The 17632-nt window shown below is 41.8% G+C and overlaps 2 protein-coding genes across 2 annotated transcripts in view; both read right to left on the bottom strand.

Annotated features, from left to right (window-relative positions):
- The window catches only part of TMEM178B (transmembrane protein 178B), a 321902-nt gene that overhangs the window by 290618 nt on the left and 13652 nt on the right, over positions 1-17632 (bottom strand). The window lies entirely within an intron of this gene.
- On the bottom strand, positions 6368-8527 carry LOC142149599 (E3 ubiquitin-protein ligase TRIM39-like). The gene is given in 2 exon segments (XM_075204921.1): positions 6368-7594; positions 7597-8527. Coding segments are annotated over 2 exon segments (1503 nt in total). The 3' UTR covers positions 6368-7022.

Raw genomic sequence — 17632 nt, 5'->3', positions numbered from 1 at the left:
ATGTTATAAACACTACACTTGGAAATTGGAGGAGATATTGTGGCCCCGGTATCAAATTGGGTACCGGGGCCACCCCACTACGCAGTCCAGATACTTGTTTGGTGGAATTCAGACCAGTTGAGGGTGTATTTATTTTATTGTGGCCCCGGTATCAAATTGGGTACCGGGGCCACCCCACTACGCAGTCCAGATACTTGTTTGGTGGAATTCAGACCAGTTGAGGGTGTATTTATTTTATTGTGGCCCCGGTATCAAATTGGGTACCGGGGCCACCCCACTACGCAGTCCAGATACTTGTTTGGTGGAATTCAGACCAGTTGAGGGTGTATTTATTTTATTGTGGCCCCGGTATCAAATTGGGTACCGGGGCCACCCCACTACGCAGTCCAGATACTTGTTTGGTGGAATTCAGACCAGTTGAGGGTTTTATTATTATATTGTGGGGACCACTCTATCTATACCACACTACAACTCTATACCACTCTATTTAATACTTTAATTCTATTTAATACTTTAATTCTATTACTAATTCCCATAAAGAGGAACTGCCGCTTCTATTTAATACTTTAATTCTATTAGTAGTTACCATAAAGAGGAACAAAATAAACCAATTTTACCAAAAGTATAATATGACTTAGACTTACAAACACTACACTTGAAAGATGGTGCCTTTAAATGAAAAAGTCAGTCTTCATTGCACGACTATGTGCAACAGGGACAGTTTTTTGGTTTACAAAGTCAACCAATAACACTTCGACCCTGTCTGTCTTTAACATACTTGATGGGATCTCAATGACGAATGGTCTGTACCATGTTTGGAGGAGGTATTGTGGCCCCGGTACCAAATTGGGTACCGGGGCCACTCCACTATGCAGTCCAGATAGAGGTGTATCAGATATTAAACAACGTTGACTGTTGCTGCAAAAATTTTAAATAATATTGTGGGGAACACTACACTACGCAGTCCATAAACTTTTTGGGTGGAATTCAGACCTATGTAGGGTTTTTTAATAATATTGTGGTGACCCACTCCTCTACGCAGTCCAGGTACATTTATTGGTGCGAATCATACAAGTTGATGGTTTTCTTGTTATATATATTGTGGTGACCCACTCCTCTACGCAGTCCAAGTACATTTATTGGTGCGAATCATACAAGTTCAGGGTTTTTAATATATATTGTGGTGACCCACTCCTCTATGCAGTCCAGGTACATTTATTGGTGCGAATCATACAAGTTCAGGGTTTTTAATATATATTGTGGTGACCCACTCCTCTACGCAGTCCAGGTACATTTATTGGTGCGAATCATACAAGTGATGGTTTTCTTGTTATATATATTGTGGTGACCAACTCCTCTACGCAGTCCAGGTACATTTATTGGTGCGAATCATACAAGTTCAGGGTTTTTAATATATATTGTGGTGACCCACTCCTCTACGCAGTCCAAGTACATTTATTGGTGCGAATCATACAAGTTCAGGGTTTTTAATATATATTGTGGTGACCCACTCCTCTACGCAGTCCAGGTACATTTATTGGTGCGAATCATACAAGTTGATGGTTTTCTTGTTATATATATTGTGGTGACCCACTCCTCTACGCAGTCCAAGTACATTTATTGGTGCGAATCATACAAGTTCAGGGTTTTTAATATATATTGTGGTGACCCACTCCTCTACGCAGTCCAGGTACATTTATTGGTGCGAATCATACAAGTTGATGGTTTTCTTGTTATATATATTGTGGTGACCCACTCCTCTACGCAGTCCAAGTACATTTATTGGTGCGAATCATACAAGTTCAGGGTTTTTAATATATATTGTGGTGACCCACTCCTCTATGCAGTCCAGGTACATTTATTGGTGCGAATCATACAAGTTCAGGGTTTTTAATATATATTGTGGTGACCCACTCCTCTATGCAGTCCAGGTACATTTATTGGTGCGAATCATACAAGTTGATGGTTTTCTTGTTATATATATTGTGGTGACCCACTCCTCTACGCAGTCCAGGTACATTTATTGGTGCGAATCATACAAGTTCAGGGTTTTTAATATATATTGTGGTGACCCACTCCTCTACGCAGTCCAGGTACATTTATTGGTGCGAATCATACAAGTTCAGGGTTTTTAATATATATTGTGGTGACCCACTCCTCTACGCAGTCCAGGTACATTTATTGGTGCAAATCATACAAGTTGATGGTTTTCTTGTTATATATATTGTGGTGACCCACTCCTCTACGCAGTCCAAGTACATTTATTGGTGCGAATCATACAAGTTCAGGGTTTTTAATATATATTGTGGTGACCCACTCCTCTACGCAGTCCAGGTACATTTATTGGTGCGCATCATACAAGTTGATGGTTTTCTTATTATATATATTGTGGTGACCCACTCTTCTACGCAGTCCAAAAAGATACCTCGTTACAACGTTTTGGACTAATAACTATATTTTGAGGTGTTTAGAATACACTGTAAATTAGTGGAAATGCTTGTTATTGAATGTTATTGAGGTTAATAATAGCGTAGGTGTGAAAATAAGCCCAAAAACTTGATTTTTAAACTTTTTATGTTTTTTTAAAAAAAAATCCGAATCCAAAACCTTAAATCCGAACCGAGACCTTTCGTCAAGTGTTTTGCGAGACAAATCCGAACCCCAAAAATAATGAAAATCCGGATCCAAAACACAAAACACGAGACCTCAAAAGTCGCCGGTGCACATCCCTACTTCATAGCCTTTTAATGTTTAAATATAATTTTTTCCTTCCAGCATATGTCATATTTCTTAGTTCCACTTCTTTTTTATTTACAAATTAAGCAGTATCTGTATTGATCTTCACATCCAGCTGTACTGACGGACACAATATGTAAAGTTACATCATACAGAAAAATGTATTTACTGTGCAAAACTATATATTTTGTATTTCTGAATGGCAGAAGGGTCCTCTATTGATACCGCTAAGATATGTTGGCTGGAAGACGTTTGTTTTATAGAGATACATGTTTAATATAGAGATCTAACACATTTTCATCCATTGTACTCACCAAATTGCTTAAATATGTGTCATAGGCAGTGGCATATAAGGCTGCTCTTCAATATTTTTCCGCAGGGGGCGTGGCTAAAATAACACTGTTATTCTCCAATCTCTCCGTAGTTGCCTTGTAAACCTTGTGCCATGCCGTACTCATATCTACAGCAGGGGCCTGATTCAAAGTGGGAGCTACACAGGTACCTTACCTTGCGTGAAATCAATCTGTGCATGCCTAGGAAGTGGGCATATGCGGTTACGCCAGCTTGCGTTTGGAGAGGCGGGATGGGGGAGGGAACGGGAGTTCTAACTGAGTACAGAAAAGATGTGTTTATGCAAATGCTGCTCAATGCGACCTGCAGAAACACACATATACGCCTGTTAGGAGAGGCACCTTTTGCCTCTGCTATAAGGCAGTTGCAAATATTCGCCAATGATGATGACTGGTCATGAACCAGACGCATATGATGTAGGTGGACGCATCTCGAGATGTGGGCCCTCTGTCCCACGTCTCTCCCCAAACACTTTTCCTCCGCTCATACCCGCCTTATGTTGCTAAGCAACCGTTCCTGGTGTCACTGGGAGGTGTGAATAACAACGCCATGGTGGGCGCTACATGTACATTTGTGATCATCCTTTCTATTGTTACAAAATCAAAACAATTCAGCATTTACATTGTAATCTTACAGTGAGCATTGCTGGATTTCATGATCCATTTAGGTTATTTTTGCATCTGGGCCCAATCTTAAATACATGAGTGTATCTAGTTCGCATTTACTTAGGAACACCCTTAATTTGCCCAGAACATACAAAATCCTGCTGCCTGGCAGACATCACTAACATAAACATTTAACTCAGTGATGAGGCCCAATTAGAACGAACCAAGTCATTGTCCAACCACATTGTCCATCAGATTTTCTCAAAATTTAATACAATTTTAGCTCTGCAATTTAGTATTGGGATGGCAAATGGTAAAAAGAACCTTGGGGAAAAAAAACTTTTAAAATTAAACATTTAGCCACAAGTGTGTACAATGGATGTGACCTAATAAGTGACACCACAAAGGTTTAATGTGCAGTCTTTAGCGTCATTTGCCTCCTTGGTCAATATAATCCAATACCCGCGTTGGCTGGTTGTGAAATGCGCTGAAGCGCGCTCACAAAGATCTTCTGCGTTACCCCACAAGTGTAAATTAAACCAGGAACATATTCTACAAAATAATAAATAATGTTACAGTGAAATCACCACCAAGGGCTGCTGGAGACACATGTGCCAATATAATATTTTACAATAACATTTTTAAATATAGCTGATGGTATCTTTGGTCTCTGTTTACTTAAATGTAAAATGTCACCTGAAAGTTAAAAAAATTACACAAACATCTTCTTTGTTGTATAAAATTAGGGTACTACATCAGTTGTTTCAAAATCCAAGAAGGTATTCTATTTATTCTTACATCAATAGAGCAACAAATGTGGCTGCTTTCATCATCATCATCAGCTATTTATATAGCGCCACCAATTCCGCAGCGCTGTACAGAGATCTCACTCACATCAGTCTTTTGGGAAATCAATCATCATTGATAAGCTGTCCATCTTCAAGCCAATTCCCCTTGGCGCAGAATATACCACTTATCTGTAAGTTATACTCTGAATTGAATCCCTTTATTTTAAACTGTTTTGCTTGTGCATGTATTGCAATTGTTTCTTAATTGTTTTTATAACCTGTAAGCATTGTACTTTTTGTATATTCAAACAAAAACTTAATAAGTGATGTCCTTATTGCTCTAAACGTATTCACTGCCTGTTTAGAAGAGAGACATTGTTTGGCTGGGTTAACGCTTTAGAAACCGGCGTGTGAAGGGTTAACAGTTTAGCTACCAGAGCACAGAGTGTGCGCAATTGGGTGATTAAGTCATAGGTTTGCTACGGGCCTTACACGTAGCTGGTGGTAGTTGCGTTGAGGAGTGGAAGCAGGTGTCTGTGTTGGGAAAGGGACCAGCGAAATCTGTAGCCTGAAAGAGAGGTGAGTGTGAGGTTTAGGCTGGTATCCTGTGTGTTCCCTTACAGTAAGCTTCCAAGTCACAAGTGCGGTGTGTGACTGGTAAATGTAATTAGGAGCGGATTCCTGACAAAATAGAGGTTATATTTTGTTTGACTGTGTGAATTTAGGACAAGATATCAAATTAGGGAGTAGCTAAATGTGACTACTCTTGACAATTTCAGTTACATTAATAAAGGCAACAAGCAGAATATACCAGTGGCCGAAGTGGAGGTGTATACAGTGGTTACTTTGCCCCGATCGCCCCCTCTCCCCCCTTGCTCCCCACGATCCGCCAATTGGAGAGACATTGATCAGTGCAGCTATCGGATGAGTCTTTGTAATTAATGATGTGAGTAATTTTCTGCCACAAGTGTTGCATATATTGCTGTCATATTACTACAAAGTGCACTTATAAAACCAGGAAACTTTTACTGGGATTTGTATAAGCTACTACAAAAGATATTTATATGATGACAAGTTAAACATAAGCACAGACACATTTCTTGGCCAAATATTAGATTTATTACAATTATTTAAAGATGGCGTTAGACCAAAATGGACAAAGCATAATTTGGAAACAAGAAAATCCCCGTAGTTAATAGCACAGGACATTCATACACACAGCACAGCACGCTAATCACACTTGGAATATAAGCTGAGTATATACACACATACCTCCCAGCTGTCCTAAAGAGGCAGTGCTTACACAACCGGGGCTGGGTTTGGGGTAGATCAGGGGCGGGCCTTATTTTGTCCTGATTTTTCATGTCTAAGGACTAGATTTACTAAAAGTCGGTGTGATGAAACCACCAGTTTACTAAAGGTCAAACCGCCAGTAAACCGCCTGAAAACCAAATTTTAACAAAGCTCCAATATACACGTCACCCGATTTTTACCATGATAGAAACACAAACCGTCAGATTTACTTAGCTGCAGTTTGATAATCCGCCAGGAAACCACCTGCAAAACAGCCAAAACAAAAGTGGTGTTTTCCATTCACAAAGTAAGAGGAGGCAACACTGTCTTATTAATTACTGTGACAATCATTATTTATTGATTATTGCACAAAACTTTATTATTAACTTATGGGGCAATATTAATTTTCCAGTATATTAAAGAGGCAATACTATTATATTATTATAATATGGGGGCTATATGAATACATAATTATAGTAGGGGGGAATAATATTTGATTGCTAATGGGAGCAATAATTATTTATGATGGAATATCAATTATTATATGGCACTACAAGTGCCAGCATGCACTTGCGCTCATGAGCATGCTGACACTTGTAGTGCCACATGTGTGCAATATAAATGGTGACTCAATCATGAAATAGTAATGTGTTATGCCCATCATAAATAATGATTGCCCCAGTTAGCAATCAAATATTATATAATGATATTTAATAGAACAAGCCCCAAATGTTGGAAGATTATTGGTACACTTATTATATTTTGCAGGATACACGCCTCATAGAATTTCCAATTGAAAATGGGGATAATTTAGCCCGAGGGCTGCTATAATTATGAAATGGAAATCTCAGGACATAAAGTGTGTTCAGCCTTTTAACAAATACACATTTCAATCAATTGGGTGTCAAATGCAGCAAAACATATATATATGCCTATTCACCATATAACAATAATACATCATGATGACTGATATTCCATTAAAACATTTGTACAGGAAAGGATGCTGAAGTAATACTGGAGAGATCACAGTTACATATATTTACAACTGTAATCTCTGCTGGACACACATGTAACACACCCATAAGAAGACTAACATGGGAAAGTTGGTCATACAATTATCTAGATTCTAGAGCAATACAGGAGGAGCTCAGCTGTAGCTCCACCCACTGCTGCATCCTATTGGCTGCATGTTCCACCAATCAGTTTCCCCTTCCTGTGATGTCACCAGTCTCTGGGCAGATATCTTATATTATGGTAATTTCTCCCAGCTCCTGACTCTCCCAGATATCTTTATACATCCTTCCACTAAATATAATGCAGCATGAAGGGGCTCAGTGAAGGTGGCAGTGACGGTGTGTAAGTGTCTGATCGGGTCACACAGAGCATAAAAGGACATCTGTCCAGTCTCATAATCCAGATATATCCTGAATCCATAACAGGGAGTATTGTCAGGTAACCGGTTCACTTTTCTGTCATGTATCACTACATACTGATTATTGTAACCATGCAAACACCAGGACTTGCTATTATCTCCAATGTATGACTCACGTCCTCTCCTGTCTATACTGGGATAACACATCCCTACCAACCAGCTCCCTGATTTACTGACCTCCACTTCCCAGTAATGTCGCCCTGAGGAAAATCTCCCGGTACTTATTACCTGATTATACTCAAATCTCTCTGGTGTTACTGGGCGATTCTGATTTATATCTGACTTGAATACAGTTTTACTGTCACCTGATATATGTATATCATTACCAGCTGTGTTTATATTCAGTAATATGTCTGCAGGTTCCTGCACATATATATTCCTGTATTTATACCTGTTATTATATCAGATAATGTATGTAATGTATCTGAGATGAGACCCACATCCAGATCTCCTACACCATGGACCTGGTCATCATGTCTCTCTCTGTCCTCAGTATCACACAAGTCACCTGTGTCTGGTTCCTGTAAGACAGTCACTGGATCAGACATGTTACACAGCTCCTCAATGTGATGCATCTTCCTGGACAGCTCGTCCTTCTTTATTTCCAGCTGCTGGATCAGATCAGAGACTGAGAGTGAAACGCTCTCTTCCTGCCTGGAGATCTCACTCAGGACTCTCTTCTCTAGGTCATCCAGCTGTCTCCTGATGTCTCTAAACAGGGCAGTGACTCTCTCTGTTACACCAGATGCTTTTTCCTGATCTTCTCTCCTGTGTTCCTGCAGTCTCTGGACTCTTTTCTCAGTCTCCTCTCTCTTTGTGGTTAGTTTCTGCAGAACATTTCTCAGTTTCTCCCTCTTATTCTCAGAGGCCTCTTCCAGTGACTTAATCTTATGTCCTCTGTGTTCCCCGATCAGACAGCAGGACACACAGATACAGACAGAGTCCTCACTGCAGTAATATTTGAAGAGTTCCTTATGGACGGAGCATTTCCTGTTCCCCAGGGAAGTGGTGGGATCAGATAAGACGTGTTCTGCTGACTTGCTGTGTGCTCTCAGGTGATTATCACACAGAGAAGCTTCACAATGCAGACAGTATTTAGCAGCAGGTACAGGAGGATGAATACAGTAAGTGCAGAAGATCTCAGTCTCCTCCTGATCTGGCTGAGTAGACCGAAATCTCCCCACAAAGTTCCTTATCAGTGCAAGATGCTCCTGACACTCTGCTCTGCATTTAGAAAAGGTATAAACTCCAGACCCCTCCTGTGTATCCAGCACACGATCTATACAGCCCCTATACAGACCCTGCAGAAGTTGTGTCCCCATCTCAGTGATACAGGATCTGTATAATTGTTCAGGCAGATGGAACAGTCCAGCTCCTGTCTCAGATCAGCAGACGCCATCGCTGACAGCGGAAGTGGGAAATGAAAGTGAAAGTCTCTGACACTCAGACACCAGTGGGTGTGTATACTTATACAGGGCGAGGCTGAGCTTGTTATTAACATTATATCTCAGGGCTTGAAAGTACTTCTGTTACTCTCATAGGGACACATTTATCAATATTCACATAAAGTGAAAAGTAGTTTTCAATCCTTATCGCAATGATTGAACTATTTCTCACATTTATGTACAACCCTGCACAGAAACAGCAGTTCCGAAAAACTGCTTTTTCTGTGATGTAAAAAATCATACTTACCCCCCTCTTCGGAAGCGCTGTCTCCAGGTCTTCTCCTCGTTCTCTTCATTCTTCAATTGCGCATGTCCAGTTCCAAGAACTGGACATGCGCACACAGATCCCCTCTCTGTCTCTGCAATTATCGTTGCAGAGAGAGAGCTGTGAGTGACAGGGAGGGATCATGTGATCCCTCCACACATGCGCTGTGCACCTCTGCTCTTCGGAGCAGAGCTGACAGCATTGGATTTCTTCAATTCTGATAATGTACACCAGCTTCGGCTGGCGTACATTATCAAGACAAGTTTCCGAAAAAAAAAAAAATTCCGGAACTTGTTAGATTTGAGCTGGGAGCAGTCACCATACTGTAGAATGGTGACTGCTCCCAAAAATGAAGAGGAGTGCAAAGCAGCAGATATCCACGATATCTGCTGCGGTGCACCTTTAATAAATATCCGGAGGACACCCAGGGAGCTTAATTTCACGTGCTTTCATAAATATGCCCCATAGTCTTTTAATGTATAAATATAATTTTGCCCTTCCAGCATATGTCGTATTTCTTAGTTCCACTTATTTTTTATTTACAAATTAAGCAGTGTCTATATTAATCTTCAGGTCCAGCTGTACTGACGGACACAATATGTAAAGTAACATCATACAGAAAAATGTATTTAGTTTAGAAAATATATATCTTTTTTATAGCAATATGAATGGAAGAATGTTTAGGAGTGCTGACAGCATCTGTCTTTTTGTATTGTATACATGTATGGGCACTTATATTGCCATACAGCTGGTACCATGTATAATATGGTCTATATCGAGCACGTGCTATATTTTTCTCTGGTTTCACTCCATTAATACCGTTCAATGTTGGTTGGATGATGTTTGTTTTATAGAGATACATGTTTCATATAGAGATCTAACACATTTTCATCCATTGTAGTCACCAACTTGTTTAAATATAAGAAGCTTAAGCATAGGTAGTGACATACATGCCCACTCTCCCACATTTTGACGCAGGATGCGTGTCTAAAATGACATTATTTTCAGCACCACTCCTTCCCCTGCCCTTGCACTCCCCTCCGAGCAGTGGTGCATTAGAAATACACCTTTTATGTCCAATTCTGCATCAGCCCCTGTCTCCAAAGTGAACACCCTCTGGCATGTTACAGCAATGTAGGTCAGGGAAGTCGGTAAGTAAGATATGTAAGTATTGGTTCTAAGGGCATGATGATGACACGATTCTCACAACATGAACGCATTTTGATGAGCTCTTACAATTATCGCTATGTGTGCGGCGCACAGAAGATCTTAATCCAAAGGTTTTAACTAAAATGATCTTTCAGCACTTTGGTCATTGCAGCTTGAAAATGTTGATTGCCAGCACAATTGCATAGCTATGGGGCAGATTCCATTCATCGTGAGGTGCTGCGACGTGTCTCCGCAACAGTCCGCGGAGACCCATAGCCATATTTACTCAAATCTCCGCTCATTTTCCCTTGGGTCTCATAGACATGTGAGGAGAAAATGAGTGGAGATTCTTTTACTCTATTGGCCGGCGAAGTCCGGCAGCACCTAGCGCCCAATTGAATCTGCCCCTATGTGTGCAGATAGACTGAGTGGTGATGATTAAGCAATTTTCTTTCTGGCACGCTCCGTATATTACGTTTATCAGATTAGGTTCTTTCTGTACAAACTCTTCAATGAAAAAATATTTTGTGAAAAGTTTTTCAATTAAAATACATAGAATAGTTGTGTTTGTGTATGTATGTGTGTGTGTATCTTAAAAGTATTCTAGTAATGGTCAGATTGACAAACATGTGGACATCATTGTGTCAAACCAACATGAGCAGATGGCCGCAATACCCCACCACACAGTGCCGCCATTCGCATCAAAGCGCAGTGGGCGGGGCCAGGATGACCCCTGTGAAGTAGGCGGGATGCAGAAGGGTAGCCCTCTCTCCCGGGAGAACTCCTCAAGTCTCCTGAACATTCCAGGAGGTAAGCAAGTATGGCTTGTATGTTCTCACTCCATCTGGTGGGTTGTCTCACAATCACTGTTGGATTGTATATTGTAGACCTTATGTGTTGCTGTTGTTCTATTATCTTTTATATCATAATTATCTCATTTGACTGTATTTAACCCCCTGCACTGTGTGTGTGATCCTGGGGCACATGGGTGAGTAATGCACCTCCTCACCTGCACTCGTCTTCTGCCCTGGCTAGCGCTTGGGTGTGGGCATAAGTGACCAGGGGGTCCCGCGGGTTTTACAGCAATATCTTATCAGTGGGGTCACAGGTGTTGTTGTGTGATGGTGCAGCGCAATAGTTCTCACAGTAAGTTGGGCGTCAGACCATCCCTGTTACAAAATCCAAACTCTTTATGCACGCTGCTCTTCACTCCAGCACGATACTTGATTTGTAAATAACGCTAAAATAAATATGTACAAGAATATGTTGCATCACATACATTTCTACATCCTCCTCCTGCACAAAGATTAAACCATCTATACCATGGCTCTCATATCGGATGTTTATCTTCATTTTATTTTAATTTTTTACCTCACAAATCATGCATGTATTCGCTTTTTAGGTTTTAGACCGATCTCTTCAGTAATACCATCTTATACTAATGTAGTTTTACCAACATAAGCACATAGCCTGTCTCTAAATTTGGGAACTGTATGAACGGTATAGGAATTGGGCCCACCCAACAATATATATATCTCCCTCAAATCTGTCCCATGTCACTCATATACTCTCACTTATGATGTACTTTAGCTGCTCGTGGCAGCAAGCCACGGACCAGCTCCCACATTTCTCGGGAATCCCCGGACCCCCTCCATCCCAGGCCCCTGGCTGTCAGTCTCTCCCCAAACACTTCTCCTCCGCTCATACCGGCCTTATATCGATAAGCAACCGTTCCTGGTGTCACTGGGAGGTGTGAATAACAAAGCCATAGGAGGGCGCTACATGTACAGTTGTGATGATCCTTTCTATTGTAACAAAATTAAAACATAATTCAGCATTATCATTGTAATCTTACAGTGAGCATTGCTGGATTTCATGACCCATTTAGGTTATTTCTATATATAATGGGAATAATGTACTCCCTACAGTAATATATAAGGATACTAGAAGCCACTGAGGGCACACTGGGCACACAACTCAGACGTCACTGGCTACTCTGTACTGATTGGTTGATGGAGCGAGTCTCCTGCCCTTCTGCCATCACTGTAGCGGGGTAATTCAAGCATTAAAATAATAAGTATGGGAAAGGCAATGTCAACCAATGCATTATATCAGTGCACGGACGGTAACCAGGGCTCCAGGGCGGGGGTTGGGGTGTGTGACTGGAAGCCAGTAAACGTGACACCTCAGGTCCCAGGAGAGGGTGGAGGGAATGCCTGAGAGCTGTTACTCTTTTATAAATTGCAGAATACCTTGGAACGCCCATGTTAATACACCCTCTACACCCCTTAAATGTTATTTACATATCTTATCCAGCTAAGCAAAACCTAATTTGGCTCGATCGCTTCATTAAGCCCCATCCCTGCTAGTCAATGACGTGAATTTCAGCATTTTATAGTAGGAGGCGGTGCTATGGTGACGTGATGATGTCACCACGCCCCCCCCCTACCCCTGTCACATGACCTGTCCTCTGGGATCTCCCGGAGGACAGGTCAAGAATGTATGATATTAATGCTCATAACTGTGTTCCCATGAACACTATTTGTGAATTTGGCCACGCTAAGCATTTTGCAGCTGAGGAGCCATCTGACAAACTATTCAATCAATGCTTCCACAAGGGTAACTTCAAACTGGGTGCAGTATGGTCTGCCCCAGCTAGTGACCACTTAATAAAAGGACAGCATGAACATTCAAACATTTTCTTACTCTTATTTTTTTCCATCATTTTGATAGAGACTTTTAACTAGTAATAATAATAATACATCAAGTGACCGTGGCCACCAAGTGGCCAAATACAAAAGCAATGGTGGAATTCTTCCAAGGAATTACCAGGTAATAACTTGTATAAATGTATTTCCGGTTCCTCTATTACTCAATAAAACATCTGAATGTTTATATTATATTTTCTGCATGATGTCTGTTTTACTTTCTATATGAAAGAATACATCTTGGAACTCTGTGATTCATAGTTAAAGCACTATGAACACATTAATCTCTTTTTGAAATCATGTATAATACGCACAATGTATAGTGCTAGTTCTGTACATCAATAATGTAACAATTGTTCTCCTAATATCACTTAGCAAAATGATGGTGTCTCCATGACCGAAACTATCACCATTGTTGGAATTACAAACAAGATTTTCTTTAAAATGAGCAGGTGTGTTTGACTAGGATCTCATTGCGTTACTGTATTGTCTCCTGTGGGGGGCAGTGACCCGTCCATTCCTGTGATTGTGTCAGTGAGGACAGGGCTGCATGTGAAAGGAGCAGTGACATGATGTGAGGAGGGGAATGGAGGCAGCAGGAAGCCACAGACTGAGAGTTATATAGTGAAGGAGCAGGGTCCCCCAGCAGCACAGAGTATATCAGGAGATGAGTGATGTGTTAGTGAGGACAGGACTGCATGTGACAGGGGCAGTGACATGATGTGAGGAGGGGAATGGAAGCAGCAGGAAGCCACAGACTGAGAGTTATATAGTGGAAGGGGCAGGGTCCCCAGCAGCACAGAGTATATCAGGAGATGAGTGATGTGTCAGTGAGGACAGGGCTGCATGTGACAGGGACAGTGACATGATGTGAGGAGGGGAATGGAGGCAGCAGGAAGCCACAGACTGAGAGTTATATAGTGGAAGGAGCAGGGTCCTCCAGCAGCACAGAGTATATCAGGAGATGAGTGATGTGTCAGTGAGGACAGGGCTGCATGTGACAGGGGCAATGACATGATGTGAGGAGGGGAATGGAGGAAAGTGGGAAGTCACAGACTGAGAGTTATATAGTGGAAGGAGCAGGGTCCCCCAGCAGCACAGAGTATATCAGAAGATGAGTGATGTGTCAGTGAGGACAGAGCTGCATGTGACAGGGGCAGTGACATGATGTGAGGAGGGGAATGGAGGCAGCAGGAAGCCACAGACTGAGAGTTATATAGTGGAAGGAGCAGGGTCCTCCAGCAGCACAGAGTATATCAGGAGATGAGTGATGTGTCAGTGAGGACAGGGCTGCATGTGACAGGGGCAGTGACATGATCTGAGGAGGGGAATGGAGGCAACAGGAAGTCACAGACTGAATTAGACCATACTTGCCAACTTTTGAGAAATCATTTGAGGGAGACTCCTCAAGTAAAAACTAAGCAGTGTGCTGTTGAAGGGGACGTGTCCTGCTCTGCCAAAGGCGTGTGTCTAGTTACACCCATTGGCATATCTAGTGCCACCCAGGGACACGTTCAGCGCCTCTAGGTGGAACCTGTATTACAGTTTGCAGCATGCCAGAGGGAGTTTATGTATGGGTAGCACATCAACAGAGGCTCTAATTGACCCTAACTTCTTCAACTATCAAAAATCTCTATTAAATTTCTATTCCATTTTAACAAATACATTTTGCACTTTTAATAAATTATTTAAATAAATATATAAATTTACATATACACAAACTTATTTACTTGTAATAAAAGCCTTGTACTGTATTTTTATTTTTCTTACGTTGAATTCGGCAAGACTTTCAAAAAAAATTATTTCTGGTAGGGCTGATAGACCATTTAATATCACCAGCTATATAATTAATAATCATGTACACATAGAATCTCCTAGGAACTCTTACGCTGCTCGCTCTCTCCCCTTACACTCCCTTTACTTCTCCTCCTCTGTTCTCTATAACTCTGTCTATTACCCCCTCTGTTGTCCCATTTATTACTCCTTAATTTTATTTTATTTTACATTTAATTTACTTGAATTGCATTAAGGTGGGGAAGGTACCGATAAAAGAATATGAATAAAGGAGGTAGGGATGCATGTATTACAGGTGGATACATATTACTAGGGATGAGCGCGCTCGGATTTCTGAAATCCGAGCCCACCCGAACGTTGCGGATCCGAGTCGGATCCGAGACAGATCCGGGTATTGGCGCCAAATTCAAAAGTGAAACTGAGGCTCTGACTCATAATCCCGTTGTCGGATCTCGCGATACTCGGATCCTATAAATTCCCCGCTAGTCGCCGCCATCTTCACTCGGGCATTGATCAGGGTAGAGGGAGGGTGTGTTAGGTGGTCCTCTGTGCTGTTTAGTTCTGTGCTGTTTAGTTCTGTGCTGTTTAGTTCTGTGCTGTTTAGTGCTGTGCTGTGCTGTGCTGTGCTGTTTAGTGCTGTGCTGTGCTGTTTAGTGCTGTGCTGTTTAGTGCTGTGCTGTGCTGTGCTGTGTTCTGCAGTATCAGTCCAGTGGTGCTGTGTGCTGTGCTCTGTCCTTCTGAGGTCAGTGGTGCTGCTGGGTCCTGTGCTGTGTCCTGTTCAGTCCAGTGGTGCTGTGTCCTGTGCTCTGTGCTTCTAAGGGCATAGTTATTTCCCCAATATTCCCCTGTGTTTAAAAAAATAAAAAAAAGTTTTTTTTATAAAATACCAAAAACTACTTTAATATTTTTTAATTACCACAAAATTTTCACAACCAATCCTGCAGTATAAGCCCATTGGTACTGCAATATTACCAAGTTCACACATTCAGCAGTAAAAGTCCAGTGGTACTGCAATATTACAAAGTTTACACATTCTGCAGTATCAGTCCAGTGGTGCTGTGTCCTGTGCTCTGTCCTGCTGAGTTCCGTAGTGCTGCTGGGTCCTGTGCCGTGTCCTGTTCAGTCCAGTGGTGCTGTGTCCTGTGCTCTGTGCTTCTAAGGGCATAGTTATTTCCCCATTATTCCCAAGTTTGTAAAAAATAAAAAAAAAGTAAAAAAAAATTAAAAATTAAAAAAAAAAAAAAATATATAATAATTATAACCAAATTTGCAAAACCAATCCAGCATTATAAGTCCATTGGTACTGCAATATTACCAAGTTCACACATTCAGCAGTAAAAGTCCAGTGGTACTGCAATATTACAAAGTTTACACATTCTGCAGTATCAGTCCAGTGGTGCTGTGTCCTGTGCTCTGTCCTGCTGAGTTCCGTAGTGCTGCTGGGTCCTGTGCCGTGTCCTGTTCAGTCCAGTGGTGCTGTGTCCTGTGCTCTGTGCTTCTAAGGGCATAGTTATTTCCCCATTATTCCCAAGTTTGTAAAAAATAAAAAAAAAGTAAAAAAAAATAAAAAATTAAAAAAAAAAAAATATATATAATAATTATAACCAAATTTGCAAAACCAATCCAGCATTATAAGTCCATTGGTACTGCAATATTACCAAGTTCACACATTCTGCAGTATCTTGTGCTACATATAATGGAGAACAAAACTTTGGAGGATAAAGTAGGGAAAGATCAAGACCCACTTCCTCCTAATGCTGAAGCTGCTGCCACTAGTCATGACATAGACGATGAAATGCCATCAACGTCGTCTTCCAAGCCCGATGCCCAATCTCGTAGTACCGGGCATGTAAAATCCAAAAAGCCCAAGTTAAGAAAAAGTAGCAAAAAGAGAAACTTAAAATCATCTGAGGAGAAACGTAAAGTTGCCAATATGCCATTTACGACACGGAGTGGCAAGGAACGGCTTAGGCCCTGGCCCGTGTTCATGACTAGTGGTTCAGCTTCACCCACGGATCTTAGCCCTCCTCCTCCTCCCCCCCCCTACAAAAAATTGAAGAGAGTTATGCTGTCAGCAACAAAACAGCAAACAACTCTGCCTTCTAAAGAGAAATTATCACAAATCCCCAAGGCGAGTCCAAGGGTGTTGGTGGTTGTCAAGCCTGACCTTCCCATCACTGTACGGGAAGAGGTGGCTCGGGAGGAGGCTATTGATGATGTAGCTGGCGCTGTGGAGGAACTTGATGATGAGGATGGTGATGTGGTTATTGTAAATGAGGCACCAGGGGGGGGAAACAGCTGATGTCCATGGGATGAAAAAGCCCATCGTCATGCCTGGTCAGAAGACCAAAAAATGCACCTCTTCGGTCTGGAGTTATTTTTATCCAAATCCAGACAACCAATGTATGGCAATATGTAGCTTATGTAAAGCTCAAATAAGCAGGGGTAAGGATCTTGCCCACCTAGGAACATCCTCCCTTATACGTCACCTGAATAACCTTCATAGTTCAGTGGTTAGTTCAGGAACTGGGGCTAGGACCCTCATTGGTACAGGGACACCTAAATCCCGTGGTCCAGTTGGATACACACCAGCAACACCCTCCTCGTCAACTTCCTCCACAATCTCCATCAGATTCAGTCCTGCAGCCCAAGTCACCAGCCAGACTGAGTCCTCCTCAATACGGGATTCATCCGAGGAATCCTGCAGCGGTACGCCTACTACTGCCACTGCTGCTGTTGCTGCTGTTAGTCGGTCATCTTCCCAGAGAGGAAGTCGTAAGACCGCTAAGTCTTTCACCAAACAATTGACCGTCCAACAGTCGTTTGCCATGACCACCAAATACGATAGTAGTCACCCTATTGCAAAGCGTATAACTGCGGCTGTAACTGCAATGTTGGTGTTAGACGTGCGCCCGGTGTCCGCCATCAGTGGAGTGGGATTTAGAGGGTTGATGGAGGTATTGTGTCCCCGGTACCAAATCCCCTCGAGATTCCACTTCACTAGGCAGGCGATACCAAAAATGTACAGAGAAGTACGATCAAGTGTCCTCAGTGCTCTTAAAAATG

This window comes from Mixophyes fleayi, chromosome 4 (assembly GCF_038048845.1).
Source record: "Mixophyes fleayi isolate aMixFle1 chromosome 4, aMixFle1.hap1, whole genome shotgun sequence".
Lineage (NCBI taxonomy): Eukaryota > Metazoa > Chordata > Amphibia > Anura > Limnodynastidae > Mixophyes > Mixophyes fleayi.
The sequence above is the reverse complement of the archived record's forward strand: the minus strand, read 5'-3'. Positions and strand labels throughout refer to the sequence as shown.